This window comes from Diadema antillarum, unplaced genomic scaffold (genome assembly GCF_040938485.1).
Source record: "Diadema antillarum isolate AM-2024a unplaced genomic scaffold, OU_Dant_1.0 scf00000065, whole genome shotgun sequence".
Lineage (NCBI taxonomy): Eukaryota > Metazoa > Echinodermata > Echinoidea > Diadematoida > Diadematidae > Diadema > Diadema antillarum.
The window spans coordinates 2,774,715-2,792,487 of NW_027270954.1; the positions used below are offsets into that span (position 1 = coordinate 2,774,715).

Consider the following 17,773-nt stretch of genomic DNA (forward strand, 5'->3'; position numbering starts at 1 on the left):
TTCATAATTCAATACAGTAACTCTGTCAATACCTGGAATGATAGAGTTTAAAAAACCAAACAAACACTGGTTCTCCAACAATCTCAAGATTGACCAAAAAGTAACAAGGAAAAAAGAAACATTGACAGTCAACTCTAGAACACTGTTTTTCTCACAGGTTGTCTTATTTCATATGGCATTTAAAAAAGCAATTTCATTTATCGGTAGGCCCCAATTGTTTAGGTTACATGTGTACTATACATCTAGTATTCATTTTCCTGTTGTTTATACTGTACCATGATATGTTAATGCCTATTAATTTTCTTTGTATTTCATAATTGCATTCAATTCTCATCTGAAATGTATCTGAATGTACTACAAATTTTTCCTCATCTAACTGTAGGACCTACATAGGCCTGGTGCTTTACATACATTGTACATGTATATCGCATCTACAGCGTAAGGGACCCAATCTGTGAAACCGTAGGGTACCTACTGTTGTACCAGCACCAAGGAGTCATCCCTGTGTCTTTACAGTACTTAGTATTCATTTGTATAATATATCTTTGTACAAAGAGGGAAATACAGTTCGATACAATACAATGCAACGTTATCAAGGGACAGATACATACATTGTATGTGTACATTAAGTCTAAAGCTATGCACTTCTACTCAAGAAAGTAGGCACACTATGTACTTGATACAACAACCAACAGTGTAGACCCATATACATGTATCAAACAAAATAGGGTTTCATATACTACATGTACTACGCATATCATATTACAGATCAAACCAGTTTTGGAAGATCGCACTGGAAAACAAGTACATGTAGGTCTATGTGTTAACAGTGTTCAGCAAACAGGAATATTTGTGTGGAGGGTAGATAGAAAAAAAAAGTGAAGGAGCGCTTGTTGAAAAAAAAAAGACACCTAGAAATACTATCATGACATGAAAAAGGACATGAATGTACGAATCTACTGCCGTTCTTGTTCTGTCTTGGTGTAAGACAAGCAACTCCAGGTGTGACTGTAGCGGAGTTGTTAAGGGGAAGAAGACTCATCACCATCTTTAATCTCAGAGAAGACATAAATCTCTCGAGGTGTACACAAGATGAGGCAGGTTGGATCTGGAGCAGATAGAATGATTGATTCGTCTTCACCGACTTTCATCTCCAGATCAGTAGCAATCTCTTCACAGTACAAGAAGGAATCTGTCCAATACTTCTTGATTGTGATGGAACCTTTATTGCGAAGATCGGCGATGAAACAGTGTCCTTCACGATCAAGGGTACCAAATCGCCGAGTGTCAGGTTGGTGACATGGCAGGTGTTGTTCCTCGACGATCTTTTTCTCAGAGAGATCCAGATGAAGCAGCCGTAGAGTCTCTCCGTCTCTCAGCAGGACCACGGTCGTTCGTCCGTCTGGCGATTGTCCAACTCGAAGTTGAGATGGCTGGTGCTTGAGGTCAAGGGACATGGTGCCAAGAGTACCCCCATCCTTTGACAGTAAATCAAGGTGACTGCGGTATAATAGCAAAATCTTTCCAATGTGATCAATCGCCACTGAATTTGGTGTAGCAGTATTTGCATCATGTGTTTTCAATACTGTCTTGGCACATTTGCTTTGGTTGAACTGCTGAGCTGCAATATCTCTTCTGTTGTTGAGAACAATGATGGTATCTTTCGTCAGAAGGGCCATGTCTTTGATTGGTTCGTGTTCGACACTGTGAATGAATTTTCCGCTCATCTCGTAGACATCTCCATTTGGCTTATTTTGGAAGCCAACAACAATTTTCTTATCCTCCCCCAGGGTGACTACACTGGATGGTTTGGCCGTTCCCCCACTCCCTTTCAGTGGAAACTGTTGCAAGGGTCACTCTCTGACAAATTTGATCATTCCCACCTGGACATCAGTTTCTTGGGTGCTTTCGTACACGACTTTGCTCTCGAGTTTGGTGATACATGACTCAGTTTTACCGGGCGTGTTTGACAGTCTTTCCTTGTTGCCCAAATAATCTTTGCACATGGACTGATAATGATATAATAGCTTTTGGTCACTGTCGTGATCAAGGCAATTTTGAGCCATTTCATTCAGTTTATCAATCAAACATATTGCTTCCGTATTTATTCTACATTCACTTTCAAGCGTAGATTGATAGTCATCTTTGATGTCATGCAATTTTGTCTTCATCTCCATTTCTTTTTTTCCCAACTCTCTCCTGACCCTGGCGAAGGCCGTGCCGATATCATTCTCCACGTTATCGAAGCATTTGTCGAGTGTTCGTTCTTGCTCTTCTTTTTCTGCTTGAAGACGTGTCATAGTGCTCTGGCCCCAATCGAGGTAATCCCGCAAAACAGTTTTCCTCTTCGTTACAGCCTCTTTCATCGGAAGCACACAGTGTTTTTGGAGATCTCGATGATTCCGCATCCCACAATTGCCGCAGATTGCAACCTTACAAGATTCGCAGTAAGAAGTAGCCCTCTGCAACTGGTTTTTGGTGCAGGATGACGAGTCTTGGTTGCAGTCTCCTCCTTGGCATGAGATCATCTTCTTCCTCTCTGATTCGATTTTTTTAATTTTTGTCACCATATCGTCAGCCAACTTATTACTTTGTAGTTCGTCGGAGGAACCGTTTTCAGGCAAGATTGTAACCCCCCTACAAATTGGACAAGTTAAATTTCTGCCCGGTGAGAATAACAACCGATTTCGTGGTAATTTACGTATGCATTCAAAACAGAAGCAATGCTTACATGATAAAATTTGAGCGTTCTTTAAAAGATCTTTGCAAATGGCACATTCTAGTTCTTCGCTTAACACTGTCAGAGGATCATCCACAGCAGCCATTGCGAGCAGCTTGTGCGACTTCAATGAACACGGAGAGTTTTTTCTTCTGGAGGGTGTCAGCGAAACAACGGCCGGTGCAAGAAACTGATGCAGAAATGCGACAACTTGTGCCTTACAGATAGACAACTATGACTATGTGATAATGAAAGTTATAAACAAGTAACACACCGCTCCCTGTGTTATTTTGCACAAAGAAAACGATGAATTCCCATTCAACAATTCCATCCGCACACTGTACCATCAGTACTTCGTTATTGCAAATCTCACGGCAATGACTTTTAGGAAATATCGTATCCCACCGTACAATGTATAATCTGAAGAATGCAGACTACACTTTCGGTTCTCTGCTGTATCGTTAAAGCCCTTAGAAAAGTTTTAGTCACTAGTCAGGCAAGGTTTGAAGGTACTATGAACACCTACTGCTGCGAAGATTTTCGTTGCATTGCACAATAACGCATTTCAACACGACTGGATTACATTAACGGATATGAGTCACGAACATGGAAGCACGATAAATTTGCAACGTTGCTACAACGCGTTGCAGAACACGATCAGGAAACGGTCGATCACAATGAGCATGGAGATTGATCGCTTGCACATTGGTCCACCTATTGGTCCTGTCATCAATTAGCTAATTTAATGTCATTGAGCCGCATTTGAAATGTACGCAATGGTGTAACTGTGGGTAGTTTGACGTGTCCTACATCATGGCTCGACACTTACTTTTTTGTTTGGTGGCCCGACGGGGCCACCAAAATCCTAAATTTCAAATTTTTGGTGGCCCGAGAGAAAGATGTGGTGTCCTGAAAAAAGAAACAATAAAAAACATTAAAAGTCCTTTTTTTCTAATGAATCAAATATTTAAGTTTTATGATAGTAGAATTAGAAGTTGGACATATCTACTCATAAATAAACTTCAACAAACTTGCAACACTCACTCTCGGGCACTCATTCAGTCCTTTACATCCATGCTTTAAACAAACTTAACTGCTAATTTCCTGCGCAAAAAGTTACGAATTTATTGACATACTTTTAAAAAAAAAAGTTGGTGGCCCGAGGCGGGCCACCAAATTTGCCCTTTTTTTTTGAAATTTGGTGGCCCGACTTTCATTTTTGGTGGCCCCGGGCCACCGGGCCACCGTTAGTGTCGAGCCCTGCCTACATTATCATTCTTACATAGTATACCTTTTCTACATTTGATACACATGCGATTACAAAATGTTGTCGTTTCGAAATTGTCGAGGCATACAAAATAGCAATAGCCAACGTTACAATCTTTGGCAGACGTTGTACTATTGATTATACAATATGACTTGCCATGTCGATATTGCCCGTCAAGGGTTTAAAGACTGAATAACAAATTCTGGCAACAAGACGTCAGCAACATAATGCGCAAGCAAGGAAAAGAAATTATAAAACAGAAAATGTACAAGAGAGTGAGAATTTATATTTGCATCTTTTTATTTTCAAAAACGTTAAATCATTTTCAATATCCAATAGATAGGAAAGATACTACTGACAGTGAGGATGAATTATATATCATTTCAATTTGACACTTGCTCGAGATAGGTAAATGCGACTTGCTTTCTCTCGTATCTGCTCACGACTTTTTTTTTTTCTCTCTCTCTCCATTCTACATTCGTCAGTCCATATTATCATATTCTCGTAGTTCTCTCTTATGACTACATCCTCTTTCCTCCTATCTCTCATTCTATATTCCATATTCTAATTTTCTCTCATTTCAACATCCTCAATTATCTCTCTCGCTCTATCTCTCTAATTCGCATTCTGCTTAACCCGTTCTATACTAAATTCTGAAATCCCCATAGACTTAATACACAGGCCACCAGGTTCCCGTATGGAACGGGTAGAGTGTTACTCTTCGTCTAAATTAAAACAATTACCTAATGAAGAGAATACAGAGTACAAAGTAAATATGGAATGCATTCAATCATTCACCACATATCCACATACAGTTCATACATAAAAATATTCGGACTTAGTCGGCATATACTAGTCTCTAGACAAAATTGTACCAGACATGTGTATCTTACTATCAAAACATGTTCGTGTTTTGATATTAAGATATCGCCATTTAGTCTTAAATAAACCACACTTTCCTGTATCGTGTACAATTTTATTCAAAAAGAGATTCAAATGCACGCAGCATTATTATGATCATTATCTTGTATATATTATGTATAAATTCTTTGGTGGAGAACTATCTATTGGCTAATGTTTTCTATATCCTCTTAGGAACATTTCTTAATAAATGCTTCATATGTCACTAAGATTAACGATCTATACAGTGTTGAAGACTAAGTGATGGCTGAGATGGGTTCAGTTTTGTTTACCTTTATTCTTGGAATAGGTGGATCATTTTCGTAGCATTTAGTGAATATTCTGTCCATTTCCTTTGTAAAGGTGTGATTTCACGGAGCACGCGAACGATTTGCGAAGGATGCGAATGACAAAATCCAACATTCGGAAAAGTTTTTCTCCGAATGTGTTCCGACAATGAAGCCGAAAACTACTCTTGCGCAATTTATTTCCACGACGTATGTGCGAATGTCGTGTGGAAAGTACAGCATGTTACGTACACGAAGAACACGCGACGGAAATGCGAACAACAAACATTTTCAATAATCATGGGAGAAAATGTACCCAAGGAGAGGTGGACGCTGTCTTGAGTTGAATTTTTTTTCTTTCCTCTATTTCTCCTTTCTTTTTCTCTCATTTCTCTATCGTGTGCTTTCCTACATTTTTTTTCCTAGGACCTATCTCCACTAGTAGAGCATTTTCTCTTTTTTTTTTCTTTTTGCAGTTCCTCCAACAACATAATCTCTATAGTTCAAATGAAATTTTACATACTTTAGATTAATTTTAAGTGTATTCTGCGATTTTTTTTTTTTGTATATCAAACACTTCTTTCTCTTTGCTAGTCTTTATTTTTTTCTGTTACTATAGTTGTTAATATTTGTTTGATGTTTAGATGTATGCTACGATTTTTATTTGCAGGAAACGTATAGGTCATATACATCCCCCCAAACGTGCGCTAAACATTCGCGAGAGTGTCTCAAAAGGTACGCGAACAGCTTGCGATTACGTCGTAAAATGATGGGAAAAACTTCGCAGATTTCGCGTAACATACGCAAGACATTCTCCATGAAGATTCGGAGTCTGGGGTTTCACGAACATTTTGCGAACATCGCGCGTGTCTTGTGAAGGCCTTGCGCATAATTATGACGAGGCCTTAAAGACACTTTCGAGAACAATTCAAGAGCAAATCACGACCAAGTGCGCGGAAAAGGTTCGCAAAAAATTTCAAACTTTTTTGAAATTCTCGCCGAAGCAAAAACGACATTCGCGAACAATTGACGACGCTTCCGAACCCTCACGTTCGTTTCGCGATCTTTTGCAGACTAAAATACGAATGCTGGATTTTGCCATCGCAAATCGTTCGCGTGCTCCGTGAAATCACACCTTAACAGTGCACACAAGATGTTAGAATGAATGGTTGTCAACATAAATAGCATGTGTTTGTGTGTGTTTATATTTTGATGTACACTCTACGTGGGGCCATTTTACAAGTTATGAGTTATAATTTGAGTATTTATAGAAAAGCATGTACCCAATGAATGTAATGTCTCAGTCTGTGTTTGTGTTTACTAGCAGAAATTTGAAGAAAAAAAATGGGAGAATTGCAGCACAACTCGTTTATAGAAAAGGTATATGTTTCCGTATGTGTGTGTACATGGGTACTAGTATTCTATTTAGTTGGGTTTTCTCCTTCGTTACGATAATCTGCCTCCTTCAATGAGGAAGATTCAGGTATCAACAGTTGTGTGTGTGTGTGTGTGTGTGTGTGTGTGTGTGTGTGTGTGTGTGTTTGATCACTTTACCCAGATATCACTATGTTCTCTATGAGAAGTGAAGGGGATTGACTCTCCTATAAGACTGGTGAATTGATAAGTCTCCTCACAAAAACGTGGCAACAAGGATAGAGAGTATAGTGCCAGAGGACAGCACTGCCGACTGGGACTCAAATCTATAATACGTGCATGAAAGCCGATGGTCCTTAATTGATCAGCCATGACATATATTTTTTTTTTGGTTAAAATGTAGAAGGAAAGAAAGCACACACTAAAGCTTTACTTTTGCAAACTAATATTATTGAAGACCCTTTACGTGTAACAGATTACTGTAATAGATTACAAGCGATAAGAGGAATTATTGTCTTAGTACACTACACTGTCAAATTTTCAACATCATTGGACATTCGGCATCTGCACTAACAAAAAAAGTTTTGATGTCAACATCTGTCGTCACGTGTTCCTCGTTTCACTAGCGAGCTTTACATCTGCCACGCGAACACTAAAACGACGCTATCATGCCATAACTAGGCAAAAAACTGTGTTATGAACATGCGCGAGACAGCTGTTTCCATTGGCCAATAACCCGGGAGGCTGCGTCGTCTTAGCGTTCGCGTCGCAAATCTGAAGCTCGCTATTAACGCGCAATACGACGCAAATTAATTAAGCATATAGATGAAAATCCCGGATGTATACAAGCATTTAGTCATTGGCATACAGACATTACTTTAGTCATGATCTCAGGGACAACCCTCGAGGATAAAGAGTTGATTCAAGAAATTCAGATTCAGTATCCTCAAAATATAGGGTAAAACAATTAACTGTACAGTATATTAAAATTCTTATGATTCACAAGAAATAGTTAAATTAGAATTTCTGCTTTCAGAGGCCTCATTATTGGATATCTCAAAATCCTCGGGGCAATATTTGCACTATCCAGAATTGGATTCAGCATCTTCGAAATAGGATAAAGCAAGTTTTCATAAGCAAGGAAATACTTATTATTTGAATTTCAACTTTTGGTCGCCATTTAGGATATCTCAAATTTCGGGGGGGGGGGGCAGGCAATAGTTGCATCATCAAAATTCAGATTCAGTTACCTCGATATAGGGTAAAATCATTTTTAAATGAGTCACTATTTCAGAGGAGTTATATGAAATTATAACTTCCTGGTGACCATCTTAATATCTTTAAATCCTCGAGGATTAAAGAGTTCCGATATGGCACTACAAAGTAAGTAAACTTGCATTTTTTTTTCTTCAAATTTTAAGTATTTTTAAATTTAATAGAAAATCCAGATTTTGGCTTGACCATCTAAAATATCTGAAAACCCTCAAGGATGAGTTGCATCATCCAGATTCAGATTAAGCGCCTTCAAAATAAGATAAACTCACCACAAAAATATTGGGCAGACATTAAAACAAGGTAAGGCTTAAAATCTGACTTTGGCACTCAGACTGCTGGGTGGAGACGGGGAATTCCAACCACCATAATGGGACAAGAAAATGAAAATACAGTGTACAAACAAACGGCTGGATGATGGATCACTGCGTTAGATGCATTGTAAGTTTGTTTGGTTCTGAACATACGTGCCTGATTCAGCATGAAAATCTAGGGAGTGTTTTCGGACTATGAACCGAGGGAAATTCCCACCTCTATGTTTTAACACAGATGAGAAAATGAAAATACAAACAAACGGTTTGACGTTAACTTGCGTATTGCGAAAGTACACAAGGTTCCCAGTCATCGTTGTTTTGTTTTGTTTTGTTTTGTTTGGGGGGGGGGGTTCTAAGAGAGAGTTATTCTTTTAATTCGTTTATTTTCTGCCAATTTCCTTTCATGTTGTCTTATAAGTATACCAAAATTAAGTACAATGCCATGTCTTGGCTGCGACAGAGGACTACATTACGACTCCATTAGACTATTCGGCTACCTCTGAATATATACAACCTAAATGATTATACCGAATACAATGCAAATTCCTGACCGTCGTATACAATATAGACAACTACATTACGAATAGGTTACGACTATGACTACGTCTGTATAGGGTTAATATCAGGGGCCGCGGAAGCAGGGGGGGGGGCTGCAGCCCCCACCCCCCCCCCCCCCACACACACACACACTTTTGGTTCGTGGGGGGAAAAAAGAAAAGAAAGAAAGAAAGAAAGAAAAAAGAGGAAAAATCGTTGAAAAATTCACAACATTCATAAATTTGAATTCCCAAAGATTCCGTCCTTGCATAAAGTTTCCGTCTAAGCACCGGCGTAACAAAGGTATGGGGGCGGTCGCCCCCTTCAGATTCTGAATAATTCTGAGTTTACAAGACTTATCACTTACATTCCGAAAAATCAAAAGTTCCCTCAGGTACAAGGGGAATATCCTCTTTTAATCAACCCTTTCCTCTCTCAGTTGCCCCGATCAATTTGTTTTGCTAATCTCCCACATATTCCATCAGGTATGCGTATACGAGATATCTAAATTTCAACTTTAAAAAGGCAAAAGCTCCCTCGTACGTGAAGGGTGCGGGGATAGCACTCTCCCATGCTTTCTCCCTGCCCCCCCCCCCCCCCGCACTGTGCACACAAGTAGACTATGGCTACACTTTGAGTTTTCCAACTATATGTCCCAAAATGTGTACACCAAAACGTTTAGCTGCAATCAGAAAATACAGAATCTCTTATCCCCCCCCCCCCACATCTTCCTGCTGTGTCTTCTTCCACGGACTTGCACTTCTCTGATAGACAAATTTCCAGATCTTCCAACAGAAACGTGCGCCAGATTGTTGAATTTAAGTTCAAAAAATGAAAAAAAGAATACTCCCTCAGGCGAATATGGGAGGGGTATCTTGCCACCCTCCCGTTGATTGGTCTCCTCTATTGACTTAGTACATTTTTGGGAATGACAATTTCTGAATTTCCGACAAAAAGTGTGGTTCAGATCGCTTTATGTCAATTCTAAAAACGCAAAAGCTCCGTCGAGCGGGAGGGATCCCCCTCCCACACCCTCACCCTCTACCTCATTAGACTTTGTACATACACACAGATGTGGAATAAGAGCTAAATGCCGTGATTTTTCTATTAACACTTCCCTGAAAAAAAAAACCCATAATTATTTCCATTATTATTTTTTTTTTTTTGGGGCGGGGGGAGCTAGAAAAAAACCTCCAAGTATTGCACCAAAAGTTTACACCAGATCACTAAATTTCAGGTCTGAAAATGTAAAATCACCTCCGTGTGGGAGGAGGAATATCCCTTACGTACACCCTCGTGTGCATGCCTTTTCTCTTTGACTGCTTAACAGATAGCGTTCATGAAATTCATTGTTAGAATTAATAAAAGAAGTTTATTTAAAGAGTTAATGCTACCACTTTATAGGCAAATTTGTCAATAATAATCCACATAAAAATATCCTGCTACCTTAAACAAGTGGGGCCGTTTCAAGTCGATAAAACACGCAAAACCATGCATCAAACTGCACCATTTACAACATCAAAAAGCAAAAAGTTCTCACTGTGGGAGGGGGACACCCCCCTCCCACACCCTCCCCCTCTCGCTCGCTCCACTCGCTCGGGCTCCCTCGTCCCCCCCCCCCAGATCATATCCCGGCTACGCCGGTGCGTCTAAGCGGGGGGGAGGGGGGGGGGGCTGACCTTTGTACCTCCCTCCGGTCCCGCAGCCCCCCCCCCCCCAACTGAAAAACGTTCCGCGGCCCCTGAATATAGGCCTATAGACCAAATTTTTAAAAAGAATATATCAAGTCTGAAATAAACTGTTAGCTGTCACAGAGGACCATACCTTATGACTACATTTTATGACTGCATTTTGATAAAGACTACCTGTCAACATGTTAAAAAATATTACCGAATATACTAGTAATGTGTTTAAATTCTTGGCCGTTTTAGACCACTACGACTACCTCTGGATAGACAACCTTAAAGAAAATACCAAATACAATGCAAATTCCTGGATGTGACAGGCGACTACATTACGACTACGTTACGACTATGACTACATCTGAATAGATGCAAATTCTTGGCTGGGACAGACGACTACATTACGACTACAGTACGACCACGACTACCTCTCAACATGTAAAGAAAAAAATACATATACCGAATATAAATGTAAATTCTTGGCCGTATTAGAGGACTACGTTACATTTACATACCACTATACGACTTCCTTTGGATAGACAATCTGAAAAGAAAATATCAAATACATTGTAAATTCCAGGATGTGACAGACGACTACAGGAAGAATACATTACGACTACGTTACGACTATGACTACATCTGTGACTACATCTGAATAGACTAGACCATGCGAACACGGTGCAAATTCTTGGCTGTGACAGACGACTACATTAAGAATACAGTACGACCACGACTACGTCTGAATATCAAGTTTCAAAGAGTATAATCAATTTTATTACCAAATGAAATGCGAAGTCTTGGCTGCAATGGCTTTCATATATAGCAACAAAATTTAATGCTCAAAGCTGATTGGTTGCTTCATGGCTGATGCCATGGTAACTGCAATTACTGAAATTTACAACAATTGGAAAGTTAGGCGCACTTAACGGAATGGACCCAAGAAGTCAGAAGCATAGGCTTATGTGTATAATACAATGCAAATTCCTGTATGTGACAGACGACTACAGTACGAATACATTACGACTACGTTACGACTATGACTACATCTGAATAGATGCAAATGCTTGGCTGTGACAGACGACTAGGCCTACATTACGATTACAGTACGACCACGACTACGCACGGTCTGAATATACAGTTTTAAAGAGTATACCAAATTGTAGTATGCAAAGTCTTGGCTGCGATATTTGTCATCATAGCAACAAACTTTCATGCTCAAAGCTGATTGGTTATTTTATGGCTGATGCAATTGCAACTGCAATTACTGAAACTTACAACAATTGGAAAGTTAGGCGCACTTTTAACGGAATGGACTCAAGAACTCAGAATTAAGCAATCGGCTTATTTGTATAATACAAAATCTCACAAAACAGACCCAGTCAATTCAAATCCTGTGTATCCACTTCCTGCAAACATCACCAATGCGGAAATATTACAATAAGCAACCTATCTTTCGTGGAATTGTCGATATTTTAGAGGCCATCCGCTTGACTAACAATGTTGCTCGTCGTACATTATGATATTTATTACAGGGTACAACAGCTGCGGGTTTTCACGTGACAAGATATGCAATTATTAGCTGTGCCCGAACAAATCGATTTCTATGTAGGTACCTATCACTGCAATGTAAATTCATACTGTCTTCTAATATATAACATTCAAATGAACAAAGAAAATGCCAAATTGTGACAAACAGTGAACTCTGCTGCGAAAAAAACAAACAAACAAACAAACTACGGTACAAATAATGCACAGGTGAGAGGGTATATTCACAATGATATGCAACATGCACTAGGCGCAACCAAATTTGAAGCTTGAAGTTAGAGGTTTATCAACACAATCATCCCGCCTGCCCACGGGTGCAAAGTTCGGTACCATGATAGGCCTATACATAACGTACATGCGCATTGCTCTATACTACACTTCATTATATTGTCCTGCACGGTTGGTCTATTCAGTTGCACAAAAGACCTTCCCAAAGGCGCTCTGCAATATTAAATGTTGTTTAATCATAACTTTATTCAAGTTCAAGGCAGTGTGAAAATGACATATATATATATATATATATATATATATATATATATATATATTCATTTATATTTATCAGGGCTCCACACTAACTTTTATTTTTGGTGGCCCAAAGGCAAACATCTGACCTTTTTTGGTGGCCCGATCAGGCAAAAAACAGGTCTACCATTTCATTCAAAACGAATGGAAGGTTAGAACACGTACATGACATACAAAAAAAAAAACCAACAACAACTAAACTAATGAAGTTTACAATAACTTCAACACAAAATGCATAATTATTTACCACATCACACACAAACTGTCATATATTAATCAATCAATCAAATATCAATAATATCACTGCGTTACAATGACAGCAGTGGTATAATTATCTTACGCAATATCAGTATAATAATTCTCATTAAAATAATGATGAAATAATACAAACATATATGTTTATAATCCTTATCATCATCATCGTCGTCATCTTATCTCATCTTCACTTCCTTAAATTTTCTTTTGCCGCTATGCCTCATAATCACCCCCCCCCCCCACGACCACCAATTGATAATCAACACCCATCTATACATCATGGAAATACATAATGGAACTACATGGTACATTATGTGCATATACAAATTAAGTATATACAACTGGAGAGTGAGCCAAACATGCTGATACAAAGTCAGAATATCAAATAGTTGAAAGGAACAAAAAAAAATCTGCCTAATCATATTCAACAAAGACAGAGGGAAAAAACACACAAAAATGAGAAATAAGCCCATTTGCATTCATTGAAAGTCTGTTTATCTGGTGTGGATCCAGGTAATTATTTTGGTATGTCTACACTCTGAATTCCTGAGAATGCGTTACTCTTTCACCAACGTCACGAACTTTGATATTATATAACCTGTGATTTATTTGATTCATAAAATAGGGATATGACCTATGATATTACGTTGTAGAACTTTGTATTTCAATACAACGGGACCGCTTTTCGATCGGCCAGGCAGACGAACGTTGTGAATTAAAACGATTATTTGGGTTTGTCGGTGCTGATGCAGCTAGTTACACAGAGCAATCGGATACCTGCCACAGGATAACACGCAGTGAAGTTATGTTTTTTTTTTACACTCCCGTGCATTATCATTAATTATCTGAATTGTATTTATTAGCACAGTAGGCTCTTATCACGATTTATTCACCTATTTTTTCAATTCTAATCTTTACCGCTATACATGCATTTTTTTTCATCGTATGATTCCATATCGTAACTTTACATGGAGCGAGTGAGTAAAAAACAGAATGATCTGCAACAATCTTCACATGGATTCACATAATATGGAGGAAGAGTCAATCGGTAGATGACGCTGCGACAAGAATACTTATAGATTGTCTTTTCATATAACACTTAAAGAGTATTATACAGTATCAAGGGACAGATAACAGTAAATCAAGTAAAAGTCTGAGTTCATTTCTTTCTGAGGGACTATAGAATACATGTATAGTAGGCAAACTATTCAATGCAATATTATCAACAGAGTAACCTCATATATCAAACATTTTATATATACCATAACATATTGCCAAATCAATCGATTCGGCTTTGAGACAGCAATAAGAAACGTTTGTCTGCAGGGAAGACAGACGGATCTAGAAGTAAAAGAAAGGCTGTTGAACAAGGAGCTATGTAGTTATGAGAAAGTAATAAAAAAAAAGTACCGTTCTCGTTGGAACCTGATATAAAATCAAGTATAACTTGCATGATGGTGTGCTGTGCCTGTATAAATGAGATGTTTAAGAGAAAGAAGACTCATCGTCATCTTTCTCAGAGAAGACATAAATCTCTCGAGGTGTGCACAAGATGAGGCAGGTTGGATCTGGAGCAGACAGAATGATTGATTCCTCTTCACCGACTTTCATCTCCAGATCAGTAGCAATCTCTTCACAGTACAAGAAGGAATCTGTCCAATACTTCTTGATTGTGATGGAACCTTTATTGCGAAGATCGGCGATGAAACAGTGTCCTTCACGATCAAGGGTACCAAATCGCCGAGTGTCAGGTTGGTGACATGGCAGGTGTTGTTCCTCGACGATCTTTTTCTCAGAGAGATCCAGATGAAGCAGCCGTAGAGTCTCTCCGTCTCTCAGCAGGACCACGGTCGTTCGTCCGTCTGGCGATTGTCCAACTCGAAGTTGAGATGGCTGGTGCTTGAGGTCAAGGGACATGGTGCCAAGAGTACCCCCATCCTTTGACAGTAAATCAAGGTGACTGCGGTATAATAGCAAAATCTTTCCATTGTGATCAATCGCCACTGAATTTGGTGTAGCAGTATTTGCATCGTGTGTTTTCAATACTGTCTTGGTATATTTGCTTTGGTTGAACAGATGAGCTGCAAAATCTCCTCTGTTGTTCAGAACAATGATAGTATCTTTCGTCAAAAGGGCCATGTCTCTGATTGGTTCGTGTCCAAGCGTGTGACTGAATTTTCCGCTCCTCTCGTAGACTTCCCCATTTGGCTTATTTTGGAAGGCGACGGCAATTTTCTTATCCTCCCCCAGGGTGATTACACTGGATGGTTTGGCCGTTTCCCTTTTCCCTTCGAGAGGAAAATGTTGCACGGGCCACTTTCTTACATACTTCATCATTCCAACAGGGACAATGCTTTCAAAAATGACATTGCTCTCGAGTTGGGTGATACATGAGTCAGTGTTCTTAGGCACGTTAGACAATGTTTCCTTGTTGCGCAAATAATCATTGCTTATTGTTTGGAACTGTTCTAATAACTTTAGTTCACGGCCGTGATCAAGGCAAGTTTGGGCCATTCTATTCAATTTATCAATCGAACACATTGCTTCCGTATTAATTTTAGATTCAGCTTCCAGAGCAAATTCAAAATCATTTTTGATATTCTTCAATTTTATCTTCATCTTCATTTCCTCTTGATTCATTTCTTTCCTGGTCATGGTGAAGGCCGTGCTAACCTTACTCTCCATGTCATCAAAATATTGGTCGAGTGCTTGCTTTTCTGCTTGTCTGCCTGAAGACGTGCCACAGCAGTCTTGCCCCGGTCAAGGAGTTCATTCAAAATAGCCCTTCTCTTCGTTACAGTTTCATCAAATGGAAACACTTCGTGTTTCTGGGGATCTCGATGATTTCTCATCCCACATGTTGCGCAGATTGCAACCTTGCAAGATTCGCAGTGAAATGTAGCCTTCTGTGGCGAGTCTTGGTTGCAGTCTGCTCCTTGGCATGATATCATTCCCTTCCGCTCACCTTCAATTTCTCGCATTTTATCAGCCATATCGTTAATAAGCATATGACCTTCTAGTGTGTCGGGTCGACTTTCCGTAACAACATTACACACCGGACATGCAAATGTGTATTCAGGTTCGTCATAATTACTCCTAAACCGTCTTTTCCAAATGCATCGTTCACAGAAGTAGTGCTTGCATTTCATAAACTTGGCCTTCTTGTACAGATCTTTGCAAATCCCGCATTCTAAATTTAGTTCTTTTCGTATCATTCTCAGAGGATCTTCCATGGCAGCCATTGCGAACAAGGTGTGTCATTCAATGAAATTGGACAGCCAGCCAGAGCCTCGCTCTTTTGTTCTCTGTAAGGAATGATATCAAAATAATAGTAGTCATGTCATACTGAACCATGCACGATATGCTGCTCGTCGTTGTGTTAGGTAGTCATGGCAACTTCCTCCCCAGAGAATGGTGCCATGCATTGCGTTGTCTGCATGTATTATGGTGGCACTAGAGACGGGTATTCCCAGATCAATTACTCCTTGTCACAATGGACTCGTACAAGGCTCTTTCACTGTTAATTGCACGGCATGCGATATTTCATGGCTTTTCCACAATGTCTGAATTCAAGTTTTAAGCCTATTACACACACACACACACACACACACACACACACACACACATATATATATATATATATATATATATATATATATATAGTGATTATATGTTTATATATATATGTATATAAAGCATTGTAATATAATATAATATAATATAATATAATATAATATGATATAATATAATATAACATAATGTAATTTAAACGTCGACATTGTCGCACGGCTCGGAGTATTGGTATTAAAGGATATAAGAGAAATTCATTAGTCGGTGCGTGTTGAGGCGTACAGACGGTTGTGAACGAGTTGGTGTGTGCAATTTCCTTTATGACTTTTCCATCATGACCTAACAACGATTACAAAGGGAATAATGCATCTCCTCCAGTCCGCAGGAATGTCACTGCATAAAACATTGCCACACTGCAGGGAGTGTCAAAAGGATACTGCTGTATAAGTTGTTATTTTCGCGCGGGTTTAATTTTCGCGAATTTCGCGAATCACAGTTGGATCGCGAATTTAACAACACGCGAAAATGTCACCTATACTCTAAGGTACTGTAGTACATGTAGTGCGCTTAGGGTGGGATTTCACGGAGCACGCGAACGATTTGAGAAGGACGCGAATGACAAAATCCAACATCCGGAAAAGTTTTTCTCCGAATGTGTTCCGACAATGAAGCCGAAAACTATTCTTGCGCAATTTGTGCGAAGTTTCCATGTGCGAATGTCGTGTGTATCATTGCTAAAGTACAGCATGTTACGTACACGAAAAACACGCGACGGAAATGCGAACAACGAAAAATTTTCAATAATCATGGGAGAAAATGTACCCAAGGAGAGGTGGAAACTGTCTTGAGCTGAATTTTTTTCCTTTCCTCTATTTCTCCTTTCTTTTTCTCTCATTTCTCTATGGTGTGCTTGCCTACATTTTTTTGTGTGTGCTTCCTAGGACCTATCTCCACTAGTAAAGCATTTGATTTTCTTTTTTTTTTGCAGTTCCTCAACACATAATCTCTATAGTTCAAATGCATTTTTACATACTTTAGATTAATTTTAAGTGTATTCTGCGATTTTTTTTTGTATATCAAACATTTCTTTCTCTTTGCTAGTCTTTAATTTCTTTTGTTACTGTAGTTGTTAATAATCATTTGATGTTTAGATGTATGCTACGATCATTATTTGTCGAAAACGTATAGGTCCTACATCCCCCAAACGTGCGCTAAACGTTCGCGAGAATGTCTCAAAAGGTACGCGAACAGTTTGCGATTACGTCGTAAAATGATCGGAAAAACTTCGCAGATTTCGCGTAACATATATACGCGAGACATTCTCCAAAGTTTCGGAGTCTGTTTTGGGGTTTCACGAACATTTTGCGAACATCGCGCGTGTCTGGCGAAGGTCTTGCGCAAATGACGAGGCTTTAAAGACACTTTCGAGAACAATTCACGAGCAAATCACGACCAAGTGTGCGGAAAAGGTTCGCAAAAAAAAATTAAACTTTTTTGAAATTCTCGCCGAAGTAAAAACGACATTCGCG

General features: G+C 39.1%; 1 protein-coding gene across 1 annotated transcript; it reads right to left on the reverse strand.

The window, feature by feature from the left end:
- Positions 1–14,159: 14,159 nt before the first annotated feature.
- On the reverse strand, positions 14,160–15,526 carry LOC139716447 (uncharacterized). Its single transcript, XM_071627992.1, has 2 exons — positions 15,388–15,526; positions 14,160–14,962 (listed from the first exon to the last, which is right to left on the reverse strand). The coding sequence occupies exons 1-2, from the start codon at positions 15,524–15,526 to the stop codon at positions 14,160–14,162; spliced, it is 942 nt and encodes a 313-aa protein (XP_071484093.1).
- Positions 15,527–17,773: the final 2,247 nt, after the last annotated feature.